General features: G+C 42.1%; 1 protein-coding gene across 2 annotated transcripts in view; it reads right to left on the minus strand.

Annotated features, from left to right (window-relative positions):
* Positions 1–783: 783 nt before the first annotated feature.
* The window catches only part of LOC132790163 (homeobox protein 13), a 56,955-nt gene continuing 33,706 nt past the window's right edge, over positions 784–24,032 (minus strand). Inside the window, exons 1-5 of one of the 2 annotated variants that reach the window (XM_060798614.1) lie at positions 20,066–20,093; positions 6,233–6,442; positions 5,906–6,135; positions 2,020–3,887; positions 784–1,933 (exon numbers count right to left, since the gene is read on the minus strand). In XM_060798614.1, coding sequence (XP_060654597.1) covers positions 1,774–1,933; positions 2,020–3,887; positions 5,906–6,135; positions 6,233–6,442; positions 20,066–20,078 — 2,481 coding nt within the window. In that variant the 5' untranslated portion in view covers positions 20,079–20,093 and the 3' untranslated portion in view covers positions 784–1,773. Of the gene's footprint in view, positions 1,934–2,019; positions 3,888–5,905; positions 6,136–6,232; positions 6,443–20,065; positions 20,094–24,032 lie in introns of those variants that run through there. The other variant, XM_060798613.1, reaches the window with a different exon arrangement.

Genomic DNA, 24,032 nt, shown 5'->3' on the forward strand with positions numbered 1-24,032 from the left:
GAAATGCGCGGAGCAAACTTTGGAGCTAATAAATTGTTTCATATCTCAACGCTAATATACTCATATACGCGCCTGGGCAGAGATAACTCATACGCCCGGTTGGTCGACAGGACAGCGTGGGAGCTGCTTTTTCCTTTTTAATTTTTTGCATATTTATTTCCCCTTTTGCTTATCAGCGACTAACAAAAATGAGTCTGAACGAAATAAAGCAAAGCAAAAAGTTCTGGCATATGAGAAATTGCCAAACACATTAGCCACAGCAACAGCAACCGCAGCCACAACAAGGACAGCTCCTGCAGCGACAATCGCACAGGACATGTGTAAGGTATCGCTTTCTTTTCCCCACATTTATGTAAAATAAAGTGCCAAGTGAAATGTCTATTCTAAATTTAGTTTGCAATCAATTTGCTATTTTTGGGGCCACATTATCAAATGATTGATCGCATTCGGTGCTAAACGAATTTAAATTAATATTAATATCTCCACTTAACCAAGAAGAGATTTCAATATTCGTCAAAAGTCGTTATGCACTCATTAGTTGCTAAGAAATCTAATCTTTTCTTTAATTTCATAGACTTTAAGCTGTCTCCAAGTTCGTGACGTGACATTTGTAAAGACATTTCACTACGTGCTCGTTGTCATCGAGGAAATCAAACGTAAATGCTTATCGAGCTGTCTATATCTATATACAACTATTTGACAATGCTAATTCCCGATGTCCCAATGCAGTCGCTTCCCCATTTTCCATTTTCCCCAGTGAATAGAAAGAGTTTTTTGCTCAGAGTTGACATTTAAAATTGTATTTATTTAATCATTTAATAATTGCTGGGAATACATATTATAATATAATGTTTGTATGTGTGTGTGTGTGTAGGTAATTGATGTATGTGTGTGTGTATTCATGCTTTCAATAAATTACAAGTAAATTTAATTTCATTTTATTTTCGATTGATTTTACTTAAGTGTCTAGTGGAACAATTTATTAAACATTGTTTAAGTGTAGCTATCAAAGTGAATCTATTCATTATACTCGGTAATTATTCAAACTGCTAATTTGAATTATTATTATCTCAAAAATAATTATCAACTAAAAGTTTCAGTTTTCTTTTTCAGTAATAAGAATAAAATGTGAATTTCCGAAGAATTGCAAATAGGTATTAGATACCAAGATATATTGTAGAACGGAACCCATTTAAAGGTTCTTTTTTTATTATTAATTATTTATTATTATTATTTATAGAAATACTACGCTTATTTGCTAGGCTGGAAAACGATCTAAAATAAGGCAAAATGTTTCGAAACAAGGAATTACACAATTCAAAGAAATTAGCAGAGTTCTCTCATTTAATATGCATAATAGTAAGTATTATAATAATAGTCATATATTTACACATCGGATTGGCTTTCTTTGGTTACACTTCTACGTAGCTTCGTCTTCATCTTCGAATTCAAATTCAAATAGTAGTTAAACTTATGTTTGTAGAGTGTGGATATTTATACGTTTTTTTCCTTTTTTGATTAGTTGATATTCTACAAAATATGTTCGTATATTTCTGCGATCCGTTAAATTATAGTAATGTCATCTACAACTAGGTTTCGTCTAATTTTTGCTAAATATTCCCCAAACATTCTTGGGACTGGGCTTTTAATGTTATATGTTAAACTGGGATTTGATTTTGTTGTGTCATAATACTTGGAAAGAGTTGTCTTAGGGCGAAAGGATTATGCTTATTTAGCTGCCAAGTATTTACAAAATGCTGCTAGCCGGTTGGCCTAATCCCGCTCCTCGTATTTGGGCACAAAGGAACTGAGACCACCGAGCTGGCCACACTGGCTGTTGTCATACAACGACATCTTGAGACGCTTGCACTTGGCCCGACGATTCTTGAACCAGAACTGCACATTTTTGCTCTCGAGACGCGGAAACTTTTGACTGTAGAATAGAGAAAAAGAAAAGCAATGCAAAGGAAAATTCCATTAGTGGGGTGTTGACTTTTCACTCGCGAATTTGCTACTTACCGGTAGGGCATGGTGTTCAAGTCCTCGGTGTACTTGAGGATCAGATTGTGCGAGGGATGCGTGTTCATGGCGAACCATTGCTCCAACTTGGGCACCTCCGTCACCGGATCGATGAAGGTTCGATTGCGCTTGCGTCGCTCCTCATTCGATATGCTCGACAGATTGAGTCCGGCACCGCCCATCAACGCATTCGGTTGCATGCCAGCGGCGGCTGCCGCAGCGGCCGCATGATGTGCGTGCGGATGGGCGGCGGCTGCTTGGCCAAAGGCCGGGATGTAATGACTCATGTACATGAAAGACTGCGAGAACATCGAGTTGGGGACCATGGGAAACGGCAGTTGATCCTTGTGTGGAACTACGCTGCCACCCAAGTCGGGTGATGGCGAACGAAACTCATCGAGATGGCTGGTATCGTTCTCATTGTCCTCATCGTCCTCATCCATGTCCAGGTCATCGTCCTCCTCCTTGGGTGTGCTGTGCTTCGGCGTCGAGGCGGCTTCATCGCGTTCGTTGTGACTCTGGTTATTTTCCCCATTGTTGTTGTTGTTGTTGCTGCCACTGTTGTTGTGGTTGCTGCTGTTGTTGCTGCTGCTGTTGTTGTTGTTGCTGCTGTTGTTGTTGTGTACCCCATCATTGGCATCATTGGCTGCCTCAGCATTGCCGCTGGCGTTGCCACTGCAATTGTCATTGGAGTTGTCGTTGTCATTGTCGTTGTCATGCATTTCCAACTCATCTTGAGTCTTCAGGCCAGTTGGCTTCTCATCGCGCTCCGTCACCCCATTGGCCAAGTCGCTACCAGCGCTCTTCACACGCTGTGGCTGCTGCTGCTGCTCGCTGCGATCCTCATCGTCATCATCGTCCAACATAGGCGAACTGCGATGGCGCTCGTGTGTGGTCAGCGACAACGGCAGCTGTGGCGTTGTGGGACGACTGGGCTCCTCCTCCAGTTCATCGGAGTGCTGGGACATGGTGTCAATGTCCTCGGACTTCAGGCTCATCGGACTCTTGAGATAGTCATGCGACATCGACAGATTGCCCATGCTCAACGGCTGACTTCCGGCGCTGCTGCTCGAGTTCTGACCCAACGGCGCATGCTGGCTGAGGTATCCGTTCATGGCCGCATGTCCCAAGGCAGTCATGGCATTGCCCAAGCTACCGCCACGCATCTCGGCGCGCTTCTGTGCGGCACGTGCATTCTTGAACCAGTAGACAACATTGTTGACATCGAGTGGCTTGCGACCGCGACGCGATTCCAGAGCATTCAACTGCACCACATAGGTTTGGATTTGTTGGCGCGACGGATGCGGATTCTCCTGGAACCACTTCTGTAGCTTGGGCAGCTCCATCTCCGGATCGAAGCTAGTGCGCATGCGTGTCTTCTGATTCGGATACTGTCCGCCATGCGAGGCCGCATGATGATGATGATGCATCGATGCGTGCATCGGATGCACCAGCATATTGCCATGATGCCCGGCCGCCTGGGCCTGACTAACTGCAGCATTGGGATGATGTCCCACAGCGGCAGCAGCAGCGGCTGCTTCGTTGGCCAGCAACAACGATTCGCGGCTGCCCATCGCACTCAGCGGATTGGCAGCGGCGCCAGCAGCTCCAGCGGCAGCAGCGTGAGCAGCCGCAGCAGCTGCGGCAGCCATGGCTGTGCCCACGGGAAAGTCCATTTCGCTGGGCACCACGGGCACCGCATTCGGGGCGGACATGAAGGGCAGCATCTTTGGCGTCATCGCGGACTGGGGGGAGAGTTGATTCGACCACCATTGATCGAACTTGCGACGGAGCTCATCGGAGATTTCGCCACCGGGCATTGCGTAGGTATTCTGATGGGAACTGCGACAGATCTGCGAGAGCGTCACCTGAAGGAGGAGAAAGGGAGGAAATGGAAAAAAGAATGGACATCGAATGGGATTAACTTAGAGGCCTTGATAGATAGTAAAGTGCTGTCGCCAGTCATGTTAGCTAGGTCTAAGCCCCCGGGGGTTTGCCACACACACACGCACAAACACACACACGCATTACTAAGCGGCTGTCATAAAAATCACAAGCTACAAAATGGGGGGAAATTGCAGAAAGAGAGAGAGAGGTAGAAAGAGAGTCGGGTAAGGCCCTGAAGTGGCCGGGATTTACTTAGCCATAAAATGTAGCTGACTCTGATTTGCCCTATTACGAGTACGATATCGATATACGCGATGGAGGAAGAGGGAAAAACACTGATACCACACGTTCTGCAAACTGATATTAACTTGACGCCTCGTCAGCGAACCTAACCACCTAGCTAGCCAGCTACCTAACTAGCTTGAAGCGATAAATAGATAGTCCCAAAGTCCCGAGCCAAGCGAAATGCTGATAGGCGACGACACACCAGCTTATGCGATTAAAATTGAATTTAATGTTCAGAAATAGAATCGAAATTCATTCGGTGAATGCTACGCAATGGCAATCGTAAGTATTTCTTTTTTTTGGGAGGGGGTGGGGTAAGTGTGTGGGGTTTGCTGTATACCGAATTAAATGCTCATAGATACTGCTTGCTGCTGAGTTGGCTGCTCCTCGAATAGATAGATAATGTCTCTCTGTTCTGTCGCTATCAGCTAAGGAGGCGCCCCAAATCACTTAAGCTGCTCGAAACACACGAACTGCGGTTCTGATGGGATGTCGACAGAAGGGTTGGGGGCGGGGCGGGGGGAAGTGTGTGTGTGTGTTATAGACAACTAATTGTAAATAAAATGGGTTGACGCGCAAGACGGAGGAGGAGAAGTTAGAGGCGGAGGCGGGCGCGGCAATTATTAAATTGATTTTCATATCGCGCTCGCCCCCCTTTCGCAATTTCTTGGAACACAGACCACAGAGACCCAAAGCATATTTACCACGAGACTTGCGAGAGTCACAGCTCTATAAGCACACTATGACCACAATCAATGTGATGTATGTGTGTGTGTGTGTGTGCAGAGGGAATTATCATGTGATTAGAGAAAATACTTTTGCTAATATTAATCAGGGCCCATATAAAATCAGTCGCAATATCAATTGAAGGGTATTTTGGTCGTGATTTCCGACCCATGATAGCAGACAGTGAACAACGAGTTCAGACATTGACAGACGGTGATTTATGGTAGGCAGGGATTTAACTGGACTCCTCATACGCCAGATATGTAATACTACTCGGAGTACAAAACGTATGTGGGTCATGTGGCTACCAGTTGCAACGATATCAACGCGTTTTGTAAGACTATGATCTGCCTTCAAATTGTTGCAACTATTTAATACGCAACTGTATATATATATATATATATATGTATATGTATATATGTATATACTTGAGAGTGTGCTGATGTGTGCGGCGATAAGCGCAAAGCTGATTAAAAATGAAAACTATTGCAAAAAAGGATTAGTTAAGTGAACCAAAATAAATGAACTCGGCTTAACAACATTTCTTTGTAGTCATTATCAAAACATTTTCAATGAATTTCATATGCAGACAGACAGACACAAACATTGACTGGTGTTGCTTGCTAGTCTTGAGTCGGCAGCAAGGATAACGCGGGGGTAAAGGATACGCAAAACTTTTGTTGTCAACGTGTGTGTGTGTGAGTGTGTGTGCGTGTGTTTATGCCTCAATTCACGCAAATTAGCGGTTTGGGTTTTGAGTTTACTTTTACCCCTCGTTGGCACACACACAAGTTTTAGCAAACTCTTCAAGACAAGGATAATAGCCTCGCCTCTATGTGTGTGTGTGTGTAGTGTAGTATGTAGTGTGTGTCGTAAACCGCTTATGAATCATTATAGAATTTTGTCGTCTTAGTGCAACATTTAGCGAGCCGAGCCCCGAAGTTCAAAGCGAATGTCTAATTAGCTCAACTCAATATTCGCTACTCACCTCATCCAGGGGACAGCCGGTGGAGCGCAGCAGTCCGTGCGACTGCAGGACGAGCAGCTTGAGCAGCTTGTCCTTGATCTCCCCAAAGGGAGATGTCTTCGGTCGCAAGATGACAATGCGCAGCGTTATCACCGATGTAAGCTCGCCGACAATGTCGCTAACCGGCACAGCCGGATTATCGGAGATCTGTTCCAACGGTATTGGTTTCCAGTGCTTGATGATGAGCGAGCCTAAGCACAATTAAAAGAAGGTACCAGAAGTGTGGGTATTAGTGTAAATGTTCCCAAACACGTATTATTAACTTCCGACTTCGACTCTGAGACTCACCTCTGGCTGTGTTCGCCACCTCTTGGGAGTAGCCGAGACGCTGCAGCGCCGTTTGCACTATTTCGCTCCAGGGCGTGGCCGCTGCAATGATCACGTAGCTGTCTGTCTCGATGTTCGGTCGCCGTTTCCACGGCTGGCGTGTGTCTATGGTAAGCGAGGCATGCAACGAGTGCACAGACTCCACCACGCAGTGCAGTGGAAGCGATTTCGCTGTGGAGCAAAACAAAAAAACAAAAAAGAGAGTGAAGGGGCGTTGTTAGTTGATGCGAGAGCATTTAATAATTTTCCATTTTGTTGCCGCGGTCGCTAAGTGCTTTTGAAGATTCCCAAACCCGCCCCGAACAACTCGGAACTCCACTTGGGAGGCAACTATTCAAATTAGTTGTTGCACTCACTAATACCCTACACGAATAATGATTGGGTGGCATGGGCCATAAAATATAAACTTATCTAAATGAAAGCAGTCTTTCTACTGCACTCGCGAAGTGTATTTTAATTAAAGCAGGCAAGATACCATAAAATAATAGAGTTTATTTAGGAGAGAGACTCTTAGTTTCAATGCAGTGCACAAAATATATAGATAGACTTTTAATTTAAGTGGAATACATGTATTTATCGACAAGTTTTTATTAATAAAAATATTATGAATTATGGTTCATATTATTTATCTAATGATGATGCTTTATAAGATTTAATAATCATATCTTTTTTCGTAGTAAATAAAACTGCAATAATGAAATATTGAATTTGATTGTATAAACAATTTTCTAAATTAGACAAAATCTTTATAAATTTCAAGTACACCTTATGTTCCTTTCTTGGAAGTAAATATATTTAGTTCCTTTAGTTATTTTCAATTAGTTTCAGATCATTTAACATGTTGCTGCCTTTGGCACCAATTTCTGTTTATTTTTATTGATATATACATATAATTATAAACTTTTTCAAATGTAGATCACATTAATACTATATTTTTATATATAATATTTTCCTGGAAAGCCATTGCTTACTTTATTTTTGTATAGCTTTACTTTTTGTTATATGAACTATATCATATAAATATTATTTTTATCTTTACTGTGCGTAGAATGCAATCAATCAATTTAGCTTTGAATTATGTCAGTTGTTGTTTAAGCTAATTGGCTTAACATGCCATCGAAATCAATGTAATAACAGGGTATCTAACTAATTTGTTGCCGTTGTCGAAAATGCAACTAAACTGCAACTAAACTGCCTAGCTGTATCCCTCCTTTCTCGCTCCCTCTCTTTTGTTGGTTGCAACTGTGGTTGTTGTTGTTGCTGCTGTTGCTGCAGCTGTTAATCGGTTTAGAGCTCAGTTTGGAACGCTTCAAATGGCGGCAAGTGCAAATCGGCAAATTAAAATAAGCAATTAAAACATATTTTATATATTGAGCGCCCCTCACGCACATGAGAGAGTATTTAAATAAATTATTGCTTGCTGCGGTTAGCCACAAAATGGTTTTAGCCGCTTACCCCGCCACCAAAAGCGAAATGGCCCATTCGCATTCGCATTCCCAGCCCCAGTCTCAGTCCCCCGACTATCAAGATTATGAATATGCATAGCATGCTAAATTATTACTACTATTAATGAATAATAATTGCATGACTAGTTGGCGAGTTTCCAAAGTGCAGCTCATCGGACCAGACAGCCATCGATATTAGAGTGCTCAGAATATTTTGAAGTGTGGAAATATATCTAAAAACTTCCATATTTGAGAATGCGAACATAATAATTCACCTAATGCAAACGATTGGTAAAGTATTCTTTTTTATTTTTGTGTTGTGTGTGTTCCACAACCAATTATGAACAGCTTAAAAATAATTTACCAAAAATTTCGCCAATAGCAATAGAAAATGCAAAATGCGCCCAATCCAAAGCCGAATGCAATTTCAGAAGGGGAAGGGGGTGAAGTGAGTGGCCAGGACACACGAAAAGCAAATAGGCTTAACGCCCTGCAATGTGCTGTTTCAGGGGCCAGCCATAATGGTATTATTAATTATTCCAATTATAAAAATTGTAAGCAGCAGAGATTGTCGATGGCCGATTGCCGATTGCCGCGATTCGCTTTCGCGATTGGCATTTTTGGCGCGTTTAAAACAGCGAAGAGAACGCGCCAAAAGTTCAGCGCAATTATGAGCGATTTTTGCAATAAATACACACACACAAACACACGCACACTTACATGTGTATTGATGTATTTGTTTGTGTGTTCGTGCAAATCTTTTAATTGCCATAAAATCCTCATTGGGCATTAAAACTGAATAAATCAATTGTATGAGCATATTCGCAAAAATATGTACAGCTCAAAAAAAAGAAGAAAATAATATAAAATTTACAATAATATTTGAATAAAAAGAATAAAGAATGAAATGCGGAAGAGCTACGCAATTTTAATATGATGATAGGGTATTACAATTAAAGTCAAGATATGCCGTAATCACAGTTAATTTCTCGTTAATTGATGATGCTTCTTTAAACTGGCCAACTAGTCGTATACTTGATTTAATATCATTGCTATATGCTGTTTCGTCATGTTCATTAAAGTAGCCCAGTGTTCGAATATTGTTGTGTTTTTGCGTAATAATCGCAATTACCACTTTCATCGACGAATCCTTTCGTCTGGCTCTGGCTTTGGCTTTAGCCCCGCCATTGGCATTATGTATACGCCACGTATGTCGGCCGACCAGTTATTGGCCCAAAGGTGAATTGTTGAAATGGTGGTCTGCAAAAAGCGGCCAAATAACAATGGAGCGCAAATGCTGCGTAGTGCAACCGAATAATAAACTCATTAAATCCATTATCCTGGCCCATGATTTGGGGGCTAACACAAAAGCGGATTTGCTGCCCATGCATATGTGCATATATGCAGCTCTTAATGTGTGTGTGTGTGTGTGTGTGTGAGTGAGTGTGTTTGTGCTTGTGTTGACCACTCGCACAGTGGCCACGTTGAGCTCGCTAATTGTTGCGTCACCCAGTCCCGGATTTGATGGCATTCAAAACTGTCTGTTTGCAAATGAAGAGAGGAAGGAGGAGGGAAAACATAGAGTCGACTGAAATGGGGCTGCTTTATAAATTGAACGTCTGTGCAGGCAGTGCAGCACTTAAGTGGCCCAGGACGAGGCCGCCGCGCTTATCCTTATTAGCATTATCAGTGGAAAAATAATCGAGACAGCCAAACAAATTGAATTAAAAACGTTTGAGGCATTAAATCTCAGCTTGGCAGACAGAGAGACAGACAGACAGACAAACCGAGAGACTTCGCCCTCTGTCTCGCCGCGTCTTTCGTAAGCTGACAAACGATTTGTAATGAACTCCACTTGCATAGGCTTAGACGCTGCTATCATCTTGCTGTCTGCTGTCTTTGCGTCTCATTCAATTTTCCCATTTCGCTTTCCCAGACTGCGGCTTAAGATTTATTAACCTGCGCCCAGCGTTGATGTCACTGTCGATAGCGTGAGCCGAAATATAATGAAGTTGCCAATCGACTGGAATACGCTTCGACTACCTATTTTACTTTTTCTTTGTACTCTATAAAACTGGCAATTCTGTAAACTAAGCAAAGACAATTTCAAGTGTATTTTGCAGTCGGTTTTCAGTTAAAGTTGCAGTTGCTTGGCTTGGCTTATCGCCATCTGAATTGAAAGTTCAAATAAATGGATATTTTTGATTCGCTTTGCTTGTTAGTTGCCATCCAGCTAAGCTGCTGCTGCCGAGCTCTTACGCAATGTCAAGAGATGCGGCCAATTACCAGGGCACAATCAACCCCCGATGATTTTAATCCTTGCACAACTTTTTGTGTGCATGCGAATTCAAGTGTTGTATTCAATTCAAGTTGATTTCAATTCGATGCTCTCAATAAGTGTGTGCAGAGGAGCGTGAGATACTGAGCTCGACTTTCTTCTAAGAAATTAACCAATTGGCTGACCACAATAGCCTCGGAGACAAGGACTGCAATAATTATGAATCGCCTACGCACAACATCAAAACGACTTAATCCTCACCTAGGAAAACACACACACACACTGAGAGAGAAGGGTGTGGAAGGACATCTGAAGTGACTGCTGGCAAGGATTATGTAAGTTTTACGGTTTAGTTTGCTCGAGAAAATATCTTGGCAACAAATATTTGTAGTTCTGCTTTTTTGCTTCAAGTTGACCTTAAGAGAAGGGTGGTGGAAGAGGGGGGTCAAGGCTTTGCACGGGTGGCCGAATAAATTGTGTATTGTGTTATTTATAAGGAAATGCTCATAATTTACTTATTAAAATGATTTGAGTGATTTGGGTTTGAAAATTAAAATTTTACAGAGCAAAGTTTTAATAACCGTAAAGGCCATTTGATAATATGTGTAAAGGACAACAAACAGTTAGTTGCCGGGGGGAGGGAGCGGGGGCGGGGACGGAGAGACAGAAGGGACGTGGCTTAAGCCAAGTGAACTGTTTGAATTTGCTTATCAGTGGCTGACCATTGAAATGTCTTAGTGCCAAGAGCCGCACAAAAATCTTAAGGATTTTAAAGGACTTAAGTGTCAGGCATGTTTTTGCTTTGTCTACGCGTGTGTGTGTGTGCGATTGTGTGTGTGTGTGAAAGTAAGAGTGACCGGAAATTAAGCAATAGTCTTAAGGAAATTGCCACAAGTTTTTTGGATGCCACGAAGCAGGCAATTTGATGTCTTTTCCCAAACTCCTTAAGTGTCGAAGGATGTCCGCATATATGTGTGTGTATGCGTAAATGTGTGTGTTTGCTTGTGTATGCATTTTTATTTACACTTCAACTTAAGTCCTACTTAATTGCAAACTCTTTTCCAGTAGAATTTTTAATGCATGCATTTTAATTTATAATGCCGAGCCAGCATCGGGGCTACTTAAGAACTTTCTACACACACACCCACACACACACATGTATAGACAAGGATTCACACACACAGGCACGCACACACACACAGTTACATTGGCTGGCTCATGCATCGTTTGCTGGCAGCTTCTCACACCTTTAGTTAGTTGCATATCCCTGTCTAAGTCCTGCCACTTACCCTGCCCCTTGCCCCACTTGCCCCCCGCGTGCCTTGCCACACGCTGCAAAAGAAAACATATTAAGAAGAGCTACAAAATGGAAAATCGACTTGCTTCTTCTGCCTTGAAGTCTTGAGCTGCAGGCAACAAAATGTGAGCTTGCAAAATTGCTGCAGCTTTACAAAAATATCTTATATGGAATTAATACACTCTTTATATTGAACTAGTTTAAAAATCGAATATGTAATGAAATGATAATAATATATACGAAATTAAAATCCACTTTAAATTGAACTCGCTTAGGAATCTTAAATACAATAGAATAAATATCACTTATAAACAAATTCTATTACTTTGAGTTGTCTCAAAATTTTAGAGGTAAAAGATATGCTCATTAAGTTTTTAAAAAATAGTTCAACTTGAATTTCAAATCTCATTATTAAGCTTAAACCTTAAGCTAATTATAACGAATTCTATTAGTCTAAGGTTGATATTATAGCAGACAAGCTTCAAGAAATGTCAAATGCCTTAGTCAAATATTATATATATATATATATATATATAGCTCTCTTAAAAATTGAAAATATAATAAAAGAAAATATTTTATAAAGCATAAAAATACTTCTTAAATTGCAAGACTTTTTAAAATCTGGACTGTCACATTAATGAAAGATTTGTTCATTATATTTGAAAGAAATAATTGAACTAATCATGAATTTAAAAACTCATTCTTCAATTAGTAGCTAAAAAAAAGGCTCTTTCTATATAAGAATATAAGAATACTTTCTTAGATTAATGTCATATGCCTTATGAAAAACATTATGAAATTCAGCTAATTATGTGAATTTCCCTATCGTATTTATCTACAAATTTGTCATTCTACAAAATTGCGCTTATCAATTATTATTCGGTGCTTTTTTTTATCAGTTGTCTGGATAAATTTGTTAATTCTACAATCGCATATATGCGATTTGCTTGATATTTTTTTGGTGAGTCAATGAGTCAGTCTGTGGCGTCTTTTGTGTATTTTCGTTTGGCGTATTTTCGAAAGGGCTTTCTTTGGAAAACATGTTGAAACTTTTAAGCGGATTATAATTAATGCCGCTAGGCATTTTCTTTCTCTTATCGTTTCGCTTTCGCGTTTAGCGCCCACTACATGCCACGCTGTCCCCTTTTCCCTCAACATTCCATCTCCCCTGCCACCCTTCCAGCCGCCTCCCAGTGGGGAAAAGGTAGCTTTGTTTGCTGTTTGCTGTTCTTCTCTGTTTGCAGTTTCTCAGTGTGTCAGTAACAAAAACATAACCGGAAATCAAGAAAAGTGGCCAAGTGACTCGAGAATGGATACTTCGATGCTCCGAAATAATCCTAATGAAATAAGCATGGCCCGTAGCGGTAATTTATTTAAACCCAGCCCCAAGTTTTGCACCCCAGCTGTAAAATTGGCCTCGGACTCGACTTCGTTTTTCTCCCCAAACAACACACACAGTTTTCACGCACTGAGCAAAAGGCATTTAAATTGTCTCAACTTTTCGTTTTGTTGTGTAATAAATTAATTTTTTGTCCTTAGACATGTAAAACTATGCACATGTGTGCGTCGCAATGTGTGTAGGTGTGTGTGTGTGTGTCCTGTCTTAGATTTAATCCTTTTTGTTGTTGCCCCAAACAACAACGACAACAAAGCAAAGCAAAGCAAAGCAAGTCCAAGCCACACACACACACACACACACTCCACTTCAGCCTCATCCCTGGGCTGATATGTTGATTTGGGAGGCCATCATCAGGTGAGAGGCTGGCTGCTTGGCCAGAAAAACTAAACTAGCTCCCAGCCGGAGCAGAGGAAAGGGCAGAGATAGAAAGTGAGTCCTCTGAATGGATTTTCTTAAGTGGTTCTAAGCTTTGTCTGTGAAGCAAACCAGAAAACATGCTTATACATGCGGCCAAGTGGCTGCTGCTGCTGCTTCTGCTGCTGCTGCCTCGACAGCCTCGAGTTCAAGTGCAGGAGAGCTGCCTCGAGTGAAGACTCCGGGCTCCGGCTCTAGTGGCATTAGCAGCTGCTTAAGGCACTGCAGCACTTCATTAGTTCCGACGAGGTTCGAAGACGACAGCAACAAGGACATCCGTCCTGAGACAATGGCCAACTGCGCACGATAATTGAATGCAAGCCAAGCCAAGCCAGAAACCAACTCCCCCTCTCTCCCTCCTCCCCACCTCCCCCGTTCTGCTCCCCTTCCTACACTTGAGCCCGTCGAGAGTCGACAGAAAAAGCCATGTGCAACGAAACGTGAAGGGCAAAATCACAAGAAGTTGCCAAATCCTTACAAAAGGATTATGATGTGTATTTTTGGTCAAAGCAACGTTCTTGATGAGTGCCAAACGACTTTGTTGAGAGTTGAGATTTTTCTGCATGGAAATGGCAAATGGCAAAGGGAAAAGGGCGAAACGCAAAGCGCAAAGCGATTTCAATTCCCAGTTCCCAGCAACATGAAAGTGAAGTTCATTGATTAATTGATGATTGGGACACATCATCGCATTCATTCGCCAAAACATTCTTAAAGTTGCCAATTGAAGAAATGAAATTTGCATTTACACAGATCTTGAGGCAGTTCAAAACTCAAATCAAGTAAGAAAGCTAAAGTCGAGGATGCTCGACAGTAAGATATCTGCTACACATTATGAATAAAAGGAAAACAGTGCGGTATTAGTTTTAAAGTATACCAAATTAATATATTGCAAATATATTAAAAAATACCATAGACTATATTTGGTATATCTATATAGTACATTCAAAATATACCATAGAGTGGAAAATATACCAGATTGTCAGCCAAAGCAACTAAGACCCGTAAGTTGGTATTTTTGGCCATATATTGCAAATATATTAAAAAATACCATAGACTATATTTGGTATATCTATATAGTACATTCAAAATATACCATAGAGTGGAAAATATACCAGATTATCAGCCAAAGCAACTAAGACCCGTAAGTTGGTATTTTTGCCAATACAAAAGTATTTCTTAAACAGACATGACTTTATCGTCTCGACTGTTGATATTGATCAAGAACATATATACTTTATAGGGTCGAAGATGCCTCTTTCAACAGTTATAACACCCTCTTACCCTATGGCTACCGGGTATAAATATTGTCCGATCAAAATGAGAGAATAGGAATGCAAATACACATAAAATGTAGAAAAGGATTAAAATTATGAAGCAAAGTATATGACAAACAGCACATGCAAGCTGTATGCAGTCATGTGTGATCACATCCTTACACACACACACACACACTCACACTGTAGCATTGACTTAGCCACAAGCTGAAGGCCGCAGCACAAAAGAAACGGCAAAGGCGCTCGCACAAAAGGATTTTCAATTTGTCAAAATTTTATCAAGTGGAGGACAAGCCATTGGCATTGGCTTGGCATTGGCTTGTGTTTAGTCCTTATACCAGGCAAGCAGCTCTGAGAGGGATTTAAATGTCGATAATGTCTGCAAACACAAATAACACACACACAATCGCACAATTGAGTCGGCTTGCTTGAGTTAAATGTTTGCGCAAAATGTCAAAAATCAACTCGATGTGCAGTTGAACCAGAAATAAGCGCACCAAACACAAATGTCAATGACATCCCCTTCCTCTCCTCTCCGTGTCCTGTCGTGACCCAAGCCCAACCTCAACTCCGTTGAGTGCATGTCAACTCACATTATCACACTTGCATTCTTTTCAAACAGCGAGTGCTCTTTGCCAGCTGCTCAAATCGCAGCGATCTAGAGATATGCTATTTCGTATTAAATAAAGTTTGAAGTACATAAACAAATTAAATGCATTTTACAGAATTTTGTACATCTTTGCTGTATTAAAATAAAATAATTGAAGTTCTTTAAATGAATCTTTTTGAAGATGCTTTCTTTTCTTTTACATTTCTGCTACTTAGAAATCAAATGTAATATTTGCATATATACAATATAAAATAATATCAATTTTTTTCATAAATTTCTCTTACACTTCAACTTGTTGAAAAAATAATACATTTCTCAAAAAGTGTCTTTCAGAATTCGCAACTTTTTAGATTTTCAAGTCTCATTTTCAAACTAACTTTATTAATATTCGATAAGTGAAATGAAGTTTTAAATTTCCAAAATTATCGAATAAAAAATAGATTCTTGAAGAGCATCTATTGAAATTTTTTTCAAATAGTGTTTTGTGTTTTGAAAATAGTGTTTTTTTTTAACTATAAAATAATTGATTATATTTTGAAGAATTTTCTATTTTAAAAATAAGTTCTTATCAAAATTAAATCAAATTTTTAAAATTTACTATTAAATTTAGTTGTCACTTTCATTTCTACTATTCAAACTATTTAAAGTTTATTTGTTCGTTAGTTTATTTTCTCTTTTAAAAACTGTGTTGAAATTCTTTAAAAGTATTAATTATACTTCTCGCTTTCATTTCTGCTATTTTATAAATATATTTTTATTGTGAAATGCACTATATCTGCGTTTATTTTTGAAATACGATTGCAAGTACAGTGAGTGTCAGCAGTTAAAAGTCAGTAGTCGCAGTTGCAGTTGCAGCAGTCATCGTCATCGTCACCGTCACCGTCACCGTCTTCGTCATCGCTGGTGCCACACATGGCGGCAACCTTAATCACTTTAGTTATCAATATTACTTATTTACGTTGCTCCTACTTAACGCTTAAGACGCTTTGCCTTTTATACAGCCCCAGCACAGTCCCTCGCATCTATCTCTCTCTCTCTATCTCTCTCTGTCTTCCATTCGGGGTGTGTGAGTGAATTATAGGCATATGTATGAGTGAGTGTATATGGTGCTTATAAGGTATATAGATATGTCTTGGACTGGGTGGCCCTGGCGTTGCTCTAGCATTACATTTGCGTTTAAATCTTCCTGCTTAAAGCCAAACAAAGTCACTGAAGAGAAGGGGATGGGGTTAGGGAGGGTATTCGAAAGGAGCACAACACGCGATCTGGCCCATTGATTCAATTAAGAGAGCAGCAACAGCAAAACAAAGCTACTATATAGTACTTTGTATATATGTACAGCATAAGCATAAGAAGGTGCGCTCGCTGTTTAAAGAGGAAACAGAATACGCATACGCCTAGTTGGTTATGAGACAGCGACAACGACGACGACGGCGGCGGCGGCAGCATTGATTAATATAATCCGCTTGAAGACGCCTCACGCTCGTGGCCTGGCTGCGAATTAAGTTACACCCAAGAGACAACAACAACAACGACGTCGAAGATGACGCTGCCCCGCCCCCCTCCCTCCGCCAACTGCCACCTGGCCACAGTTTTAAGTACAAGTTAATGGTGCTTATGCATATTACCCTCTCAGTCTCCCTCTCAGTGTCCCCCCCGTTCGGTTGCCATTCCAATTGCCATTCCATATCGAGGCCATTAATACCCACAACTGATTTTTCTTTTATACTTTTTTTTGTTGTGTTGTGCTCTGCTCGTTGTTAAGTATTTCGCTGTATTTTAAATCGATCCAATGGCAAAGCGTCTTTGTGTCGCTCGCTGCGAATGCGCGGCGGCTTAATCCGCTGCCAATGAACTGCGAACTGTGAGTGGAGACGCTGCTGTTGCTGTTGCTGCTGCTGCTGCTGCTGCTGAGGTCGCCAGATGAGCGGCTTTGGCTGCTTTTTGAATTTACGCTGACTGTGTGAGGGGGTGTGAGGGAGAGCGTGAGTCAGTTGGTGCCTCGCAGTTTCTTGATGCTCTCGGTTTATTAGTGCGGCAGCTCCTGCGCCTTCTTGGTTGTTGTATCGTCTCTACTCAAGCGACTGACTTGTTAGGAAGGATGTCGAGAGCTGTGGATTCCGTTGTTGGTGTCGCATTTGCCCATCCATCGTCATCGTCATCGGCATCGGCATCGGCATCATCATTGCCATTTCGCATTGGTATTTTGATATTTGGGCTTTGTCTGGTGGGGATGAAATTTGATCCTCTGCGCGGCTGCGACGTATTTGCATTAAGCGTAACCTTTTGCTGCTTTTGCTGCTGTTGCTGCTACTCGAGCAACAACCACAAAAGGCGTAAAGGGTGGCAGCGATGTCGCCAGTTGCCGATACGCTGCGCTGCCAAGGAGCTTAATTTGAGGAGGGATTTACGCTGTGGCATTATAATTCTTTCTTTCTTTCTTTCGTTCAGTTGCCTCCCGTTTTCGTTTTTTTTTTATTTTATTTCTGCCCCGGCATCTTATTGTTGGCCCTGCTTGAGCTTGAGCTTCTCGTTCTTCTCCAGTTTTTGTGTTGGATTTCGATTTTTGTTGCGCTTCACAGGGATTAAGCAAATTTCTGAACAGATTTCCATTTGCATTTTGCATTTTGTGCAGCTTGCCATTGATTAGTTCTTGGCGGATTAGTTGCATCGGGTTACGCTTTTAACCCGCAAAAGGTGCCACATTCGCATCTCTTGACACAAAGCCAAACCACAGAGGCGCACACACACACTCAAAGTGTAACCACAGACAGCTACACCACACGGCTGACAGCTTAAGTCCAAACAGTAACAAAAACTAAAGCTCGCAAAAGATACGCGCGGTTTGTCTGTCCGTCCGTCTGTCCGTCCGTCCGTCCGTCTGCTGTTTGTGTGTGGAATCCACCAACGCGGCAGCAACTTAAAATCTTAAACATTTATCCGCGCGTATTATGTGGCAACTCTGGCTAATTGCCAGGCCGCATTAAGCGTGGCCAACAAACACACAAACACACACACACAGACACAGTCTCAGATATAGATACAGGGACACAGCCACAACTAAAGCCATAGCCCCATATAGTCCATATAGCCCGTAACATTTGTTTTTGTTGTTGCTTTGTGGTGGGTCGACTTTGGGGGGAGTTGTGTGGGAGCTGCAACAGTAGTGTGCTTTAGTGTATATGTATGTGAATTGAGTGTTGGATATTTTATTTATATTTTTTTCTCTTTTTGCACCAATAAAAACAACTACAGCAATTGCTGGCGTTGTTACTCTTTGTCACTGCCATCATCAACATCAACACCATCTGCGGTATTCAATTTAAGGGGATTAACTGCTAATTTTTTGCGATTTCACTCAATGCCAGTTTGAGTATTTTTTTTCTTTCTCCTCTCCTACTATATTTTTTACACAATCTCTATGTGAGTGTGATTTCTCGCCTGCCAGCGACCAGTTGATATCAAAGAACCGCCTGTGGAGTCAACAATCCGAGTTCCTCCCCACCCAGCGGGAGAAGAACTTGAAACAGAAGCCACGAGTCGAGAATTAAATGGGCAATTGTCATGTGAGTGTATCAGGGTTGATAGTGTGGAGACTTCTATTGGATGCGAGTTAAAGTGAGAGATAAATGTTAATCTCTTAAAGGCATTAAGGATAAAGAAAATGCCATAAAATACTTATGTGAGTCTAAGCGAAAATAATAACATTGCAGGGACTTACCCCTCTTTCTCGATTGTCTTCAAGAAAAAAACCAACAATATCCCCAATACTATTATATCATTAATCTTCAATACCAAATTTGATATGCAACAATATTATAACTTAATAAACTAAACCCAAGTATCGTTTACGTTAATTAACTGTCATATTTGAAAAGAGTTCTATTTAGTATTATAATTGTCGCAATTTAAGCGATGTAACCAATTCCCAGTTTACAGTTTACAGTTTACAGTTTTCTTTTCACAGTTCTCAGTTCACAGTTTACTGGCTGTCAGATGCTTTCACTTATCATTTCAGCCTTTATTTTATTTTCACAGCCTTATTCCTGTTGAGCTTAACGTGAGTTTCTTGCTGCTGCCGTTGCTGTCGCTATTGTTGTTGCTGTGGCTTAGGACGTGGATGTGGATGTGAATGTGCCGTTAGTAAGGCGCAAAGGATGAGCGCACTTTGCTATTGCTTTGAGTGCAAAAGCGCGACGGCATTGTTGTTGCTCTAGTTGTTGCTATTGTTGCCGCATGCATTGTTGTGATTGCTCCTCTTGTTGTTGTTGTTGTTGAGCCATCTCTCGTCTGCCAGCTTTAGACTTGCTTAGTCTGCGTATGTGTGTGTGTGTGTCTCTGTGTGTGGCTGTGTGTGTGCAAGCCCCACTGGGACGCCAAACAGAAGCAGAAAACAAAATCTAGTGAACTTCATAGGGATTAGCCTGCACGAAAGCAACAGATTTAAAAGCTTTCGCTCTGCTTTTTAAGTTCATTTGTGCACTGCGTATGTATGCGAGTGTATATCTCTGTGTGTGTGTGTGTTCAAACGTGTATTTGTGTGCGAGCGTAGTCTATGCATTGTTGCTTTTGCTACTGTCCTTCTGCTCGCCTTTGTTGACAAATGCAACTTGACAGTGGTGTTGCAAATCTTGTCTGGCGACAGCAACGCAACCCATTCTCTCTCCCTCTTTCTCTCTCACTTTTTGTACACACATGCCGGTTACACATAGTCTTTACTTAGTCTTACGTTTTTAGCACACTTTGCACTTGGCATAGGTCACTTTAATGGCAGCTTGATGGAGTTAAAACTCGCGCTAGATTCAATCACTCAACACTCAGCACTAACACCAGCAACAACCAAAGCCTCAGAGTTCGAGGTGTAAACGTGCTTAACTCTGATACTAAGTTCTACCCATGCGCGCACGTTTAATCCCCATGCCCTAAAAATAATCCAATTGCACACCACCACAAGCAACAGCAACAACATCACAACAATAACAACGAACGTTTCGACCGGCGCGAGTTAAAGACGAATATTTTCAAACGGCACGAAATAAATTTCAATGGGAGAAAGAGAGCAAAATGAGAGACCAACCTTCTTCCAGCATGTTTGGCACGATACTGAAACCGAATGCGGAGCGAACGGCTCGTTTTGGCGCCCCATGTGATGAAAACATACACAGACACACGCACACTCGTGCATGGGCAAACACAGATAGCAACATGTGGCTCAGCTCTTTGCAGTAGTTGCTCTCCCAACACACACACACATACAGTGTTGGGTGAGCGCGCTCTCTCACTTCCGCTGCTGCTCCCCTCTCTCCAACCACAACTCTGCTGCTGCTGCTCTCTCTGAATGTATTTTCAGTCTCCCTTCGCATCGTTTCGTTTCGTTTCGTACGCTGTTGAGCCTGGGCCGCATTACGCTTATCAAAGTATATCTCAGGGATTATACGAAATGAATGGAATTAAGGATTAATTTCCCAAGGGATGTCATTTCGTTTTGGGATAATTCTGCGTGCGTGTCTCTCTTTATGTGTGTTGGTGTGTGTGTGTGTGTGTGTGTGTGTGTGTGTTCGGTATTGCTAACAGCTTACGCTATAATGGATTCAGGTTCGCGCTGCTGCCACAGTCACCGTTGCCGTTGCCGTCGCCATCGCCATCGCCGTGAGGTTTGGCTTGGGATATAAAAATACACCCGAGTTTATAATGCCAAAGCGGGTTATAAGACAGAGGCGGCGATAGCGCGACAACAAAATATATTATAAATCCATGCCATATATACATAGGTGTGAATAATAATAAAAAGGAAAGAAATACGAACAGGGTAAAAAATATGTAAGTAGACAAAAGATTATATTCACCTCCAAGAATGATCTTATTAAAGTATTAAATATGCATTGATTATGCTCTACTATATTTTACGGGCACCCATTCATTAAAATCCCATCACTAAACAGTTGAGTTGGCCAAATGAGGCGAATTATTGCTCATTGCCCCTGGCAAACAGAGCGTCAATGATGTGCCAACTACGCCACTGCTCATTATAATACCAAGCGATCCATAAAACGAAGAGTTAAATCCGAAATAATAATCCCGCACGAAATTAAATCCCTCGCCCACGCGGCGTCGGCGGCGACGGCAACGGCCACCAAGCGCACAAAACCCAAACCCAAAAACTGAAACGCCGCAGTTGCCGTTGCCTTCAGTCTCCACCTCGCCAGTTTTGCCTGGAAAAAAGTTAATCCCCCAGCAGCAGTCGACGACGTCGCCGTCGTCGTTGCCGTCGCAGTCGCAGTCAACGTCAACTCATCCGCCAACTCCGACTGCTTCAACTGCCAGTGGATGGCATTGCCATTGGGGGCTGTCACTGTGCGTCGCGCTGTGTGTGGCAAGTTGCCTGCTCTTCTCTTCTCCCGTCTCTCTCTCTCTCTCTCTCTCTTGCTCACCTCCTCCTACGTGGCTCAACGTGCTTTTGGGCCTCAGCGATGTTGGCAGCGCTGCCGGTTTAAGGATTAACACAGACACAAACATTGCCAGCGCACAAACACACACACTGACAAACACTCGCACACTCACACACACACATGGCGAAGTATAGCACGCAATGGGCAGAGCACAAAATCGTTGGGATTAATGCGGGATCTACTTTATTGCGAAAATATGCTCGACCCGTCCCTCCGCGCCCCTCACACTCTCCCTCCTTTGGCAGTCCAGTCGAATAGAGTTCAGTTTGAGGCACAGCAAATAATTTGGACGGACAATGGGAGAGTGAAGGGAGAGGGGGAGAGCGATGCGAGTGGACGCGTTGGCGTTCACATGGATTGTTGCGACTTAAACGAATTGGGATTACGTTGCGTATGATTCATATGAAGGCTAAAACAACAGCCAGTCGTTGGCTTTAAACACAAACAACAACAACAACAACAACATCAACTGTGGCATGTGGCATGTGGTAGCCATGTGCGTTTCCATTTATGCATGCTGCATTGGGGCATTCAAACGGATTACAGCAGAGCCAAAGCTGCTGCCCCAAACTCAAACTGTGTGTGTGCGTGACCGAGTATGTGTGTGTGTGTGTGCGTGTGTGTGTCTGTGTCTGTGTATAGCGCAAATTGAAAATGACCAAGGCAACTGCCCAATATGCTGGGGGCGCTGTGGATAATCCTCAAGGCGATCAATAAAGAGCGCCCAGCCATTGCGCATCAGTCAGACGGATAGAGTGAGGGAGAGAGAAGGAGAGGCAGGGAGAGAGAGGGAGCGAGACAGGCAGTCAGTCTAGCAGACAGTTGTAGCATGGGCTGTTTGGCATGTGATGGGATTGGCATTGGGATTAGCAGCCCAGTCTCAGAGAGCCACACAGCCACAGCCAGAGTCAGAGTCAGAGCCCGACTCAGCCATAGCCTCAACCCCTGGCTCCAGGGCTGCACCTGGCAAATACACACACACAGAGACACACACACACACACACATTACTTAGCTTGCGGCCTAATCCCAACTGCTGCCCTGAGCTCTGCCTCAGTCTCTGCCTCAGCCTCAGTCTCTGCTGCCTCTGCTCGACTCTTTCCATGCACTTCAAAAGCAAACAAGGACGAAAACAAAAGCTTAACTCGCTGGCAAAGCAGCAGCAACAGCAGAAGCAGAAGCAGCAGCAGCCACGAATTGGCAGCGTCTGCGAAACGTGAAACTTCTCTTCATTTGTGTCTGATGGGATTAGAGCTAAAGCCAGATAAAGGGATAAAGGATTTCAAATTCCAAATGCGTGCTGTTGCTGTTACTGCTGCTGCTGCTTCAACTCCTTGCTGCCCTTCGCACTCAAATAAAGTTTCAGGCCACAGTTGTTTGCTGTTGCTGCTGCTGCTGCCCGCAAAAAACCCCTGCAAACTGGCTGACAACTTTTGGCGCCAAATTCGCATGCAAAGCAGCACGAAACTCAGAGAGAGAGAGAGAGAGAGAGAGAGGGAGAGAGGCAGAGACAATCAGCTACTGGAGGACACAGACAGTTAGAGAGACAACCCTTCTGGGCCTTCTTTTACGCCTTGGGTTGAGGTCCAGGTCGGGGATAAGTCGCAAACTTGATGCTCTCTCTCTCTCTAGCTCTCGACTAATGTCCTTGGTTTTGTGGTGGTTGTTGTTATTGCTGCATTCGAGACGCAAATGATGAAGATGTGCTTTGATAATGCTCTTGTTGTCGCTATCGGATTAAAAACGTCCTTGCATCAAGTTGCACTTCGGGGGGATTAAATCAAAAACACCTGCCACACAAAGTTAATCAGCTCTGTTTATAAATAGCATAGTTACGAGTAGTTGTGAAAGTGAAATCTATTTATTAATTATATATATATATTTTTTTCGAAAGTACTTATTTTATTGATTATCACTGCGGGTGAATGACTAATCCAGGTGGACACTATCATTGTGCCGAAATAAAACTTACAATTCAGCGCATGTGAATCACATTGCGACATTAATACATTAATCGTATGTTAAACAACAAAATTTATGGCAAATCTTATCTAATAAATAAAAACCCATAACAGCCATTACTCAACGCCAATGCCAAGCGAGAAAGACGAGGGCGCGACGCAACGCCTTAAAGAACGATATCGAGTTCCATAAAACCGATCAGTTTTTCATATATATTTCACTGGAAGTGCAGACCAATTATTATACCGAGCCCACATCCAACCGACAATAAATGCAAAATATTGAAATTGAATTGGAAATCGAAATCGAAGTGGAAATGGCAAATGGCAAATGCGTCTTCATCTGCTTATTATTTGAAAGTAAACACAACAGCAAATACAGCTTGAGATATAATTGCAAATGCAAATACAAATACAAATGCAAGTAGTACAAGTGCTTGGCCAATAGGCTGTTGGCCCAATCTTAGCCTAAGCCTAAGCAGAAACACAGCAACAGCAACAACAGTTACTAATTACAAGTCTATGCCGAAACATGCTTAAGAAACCCAAAATGTAATTCCACTTGTGTATTAATACACAACACTCATACACACACACACACACACACTCACACACACCCTCGTAGCTGGCCAAAGT

This window comes from Drosophila nasuta, chromosome 3, assembly GCF_023558535.2.
Source record: "Drosophila nasuta strain 15112-1781.00 chromosome 3, ASM2355853v1, whole genome shotgun sequence".
Lineage (NCBI taxonomy): Eukaryota > Metazoa > Arthropoda > Insecta > Diptera > Drosophilidae > Drosophila > Drosophila nasuta.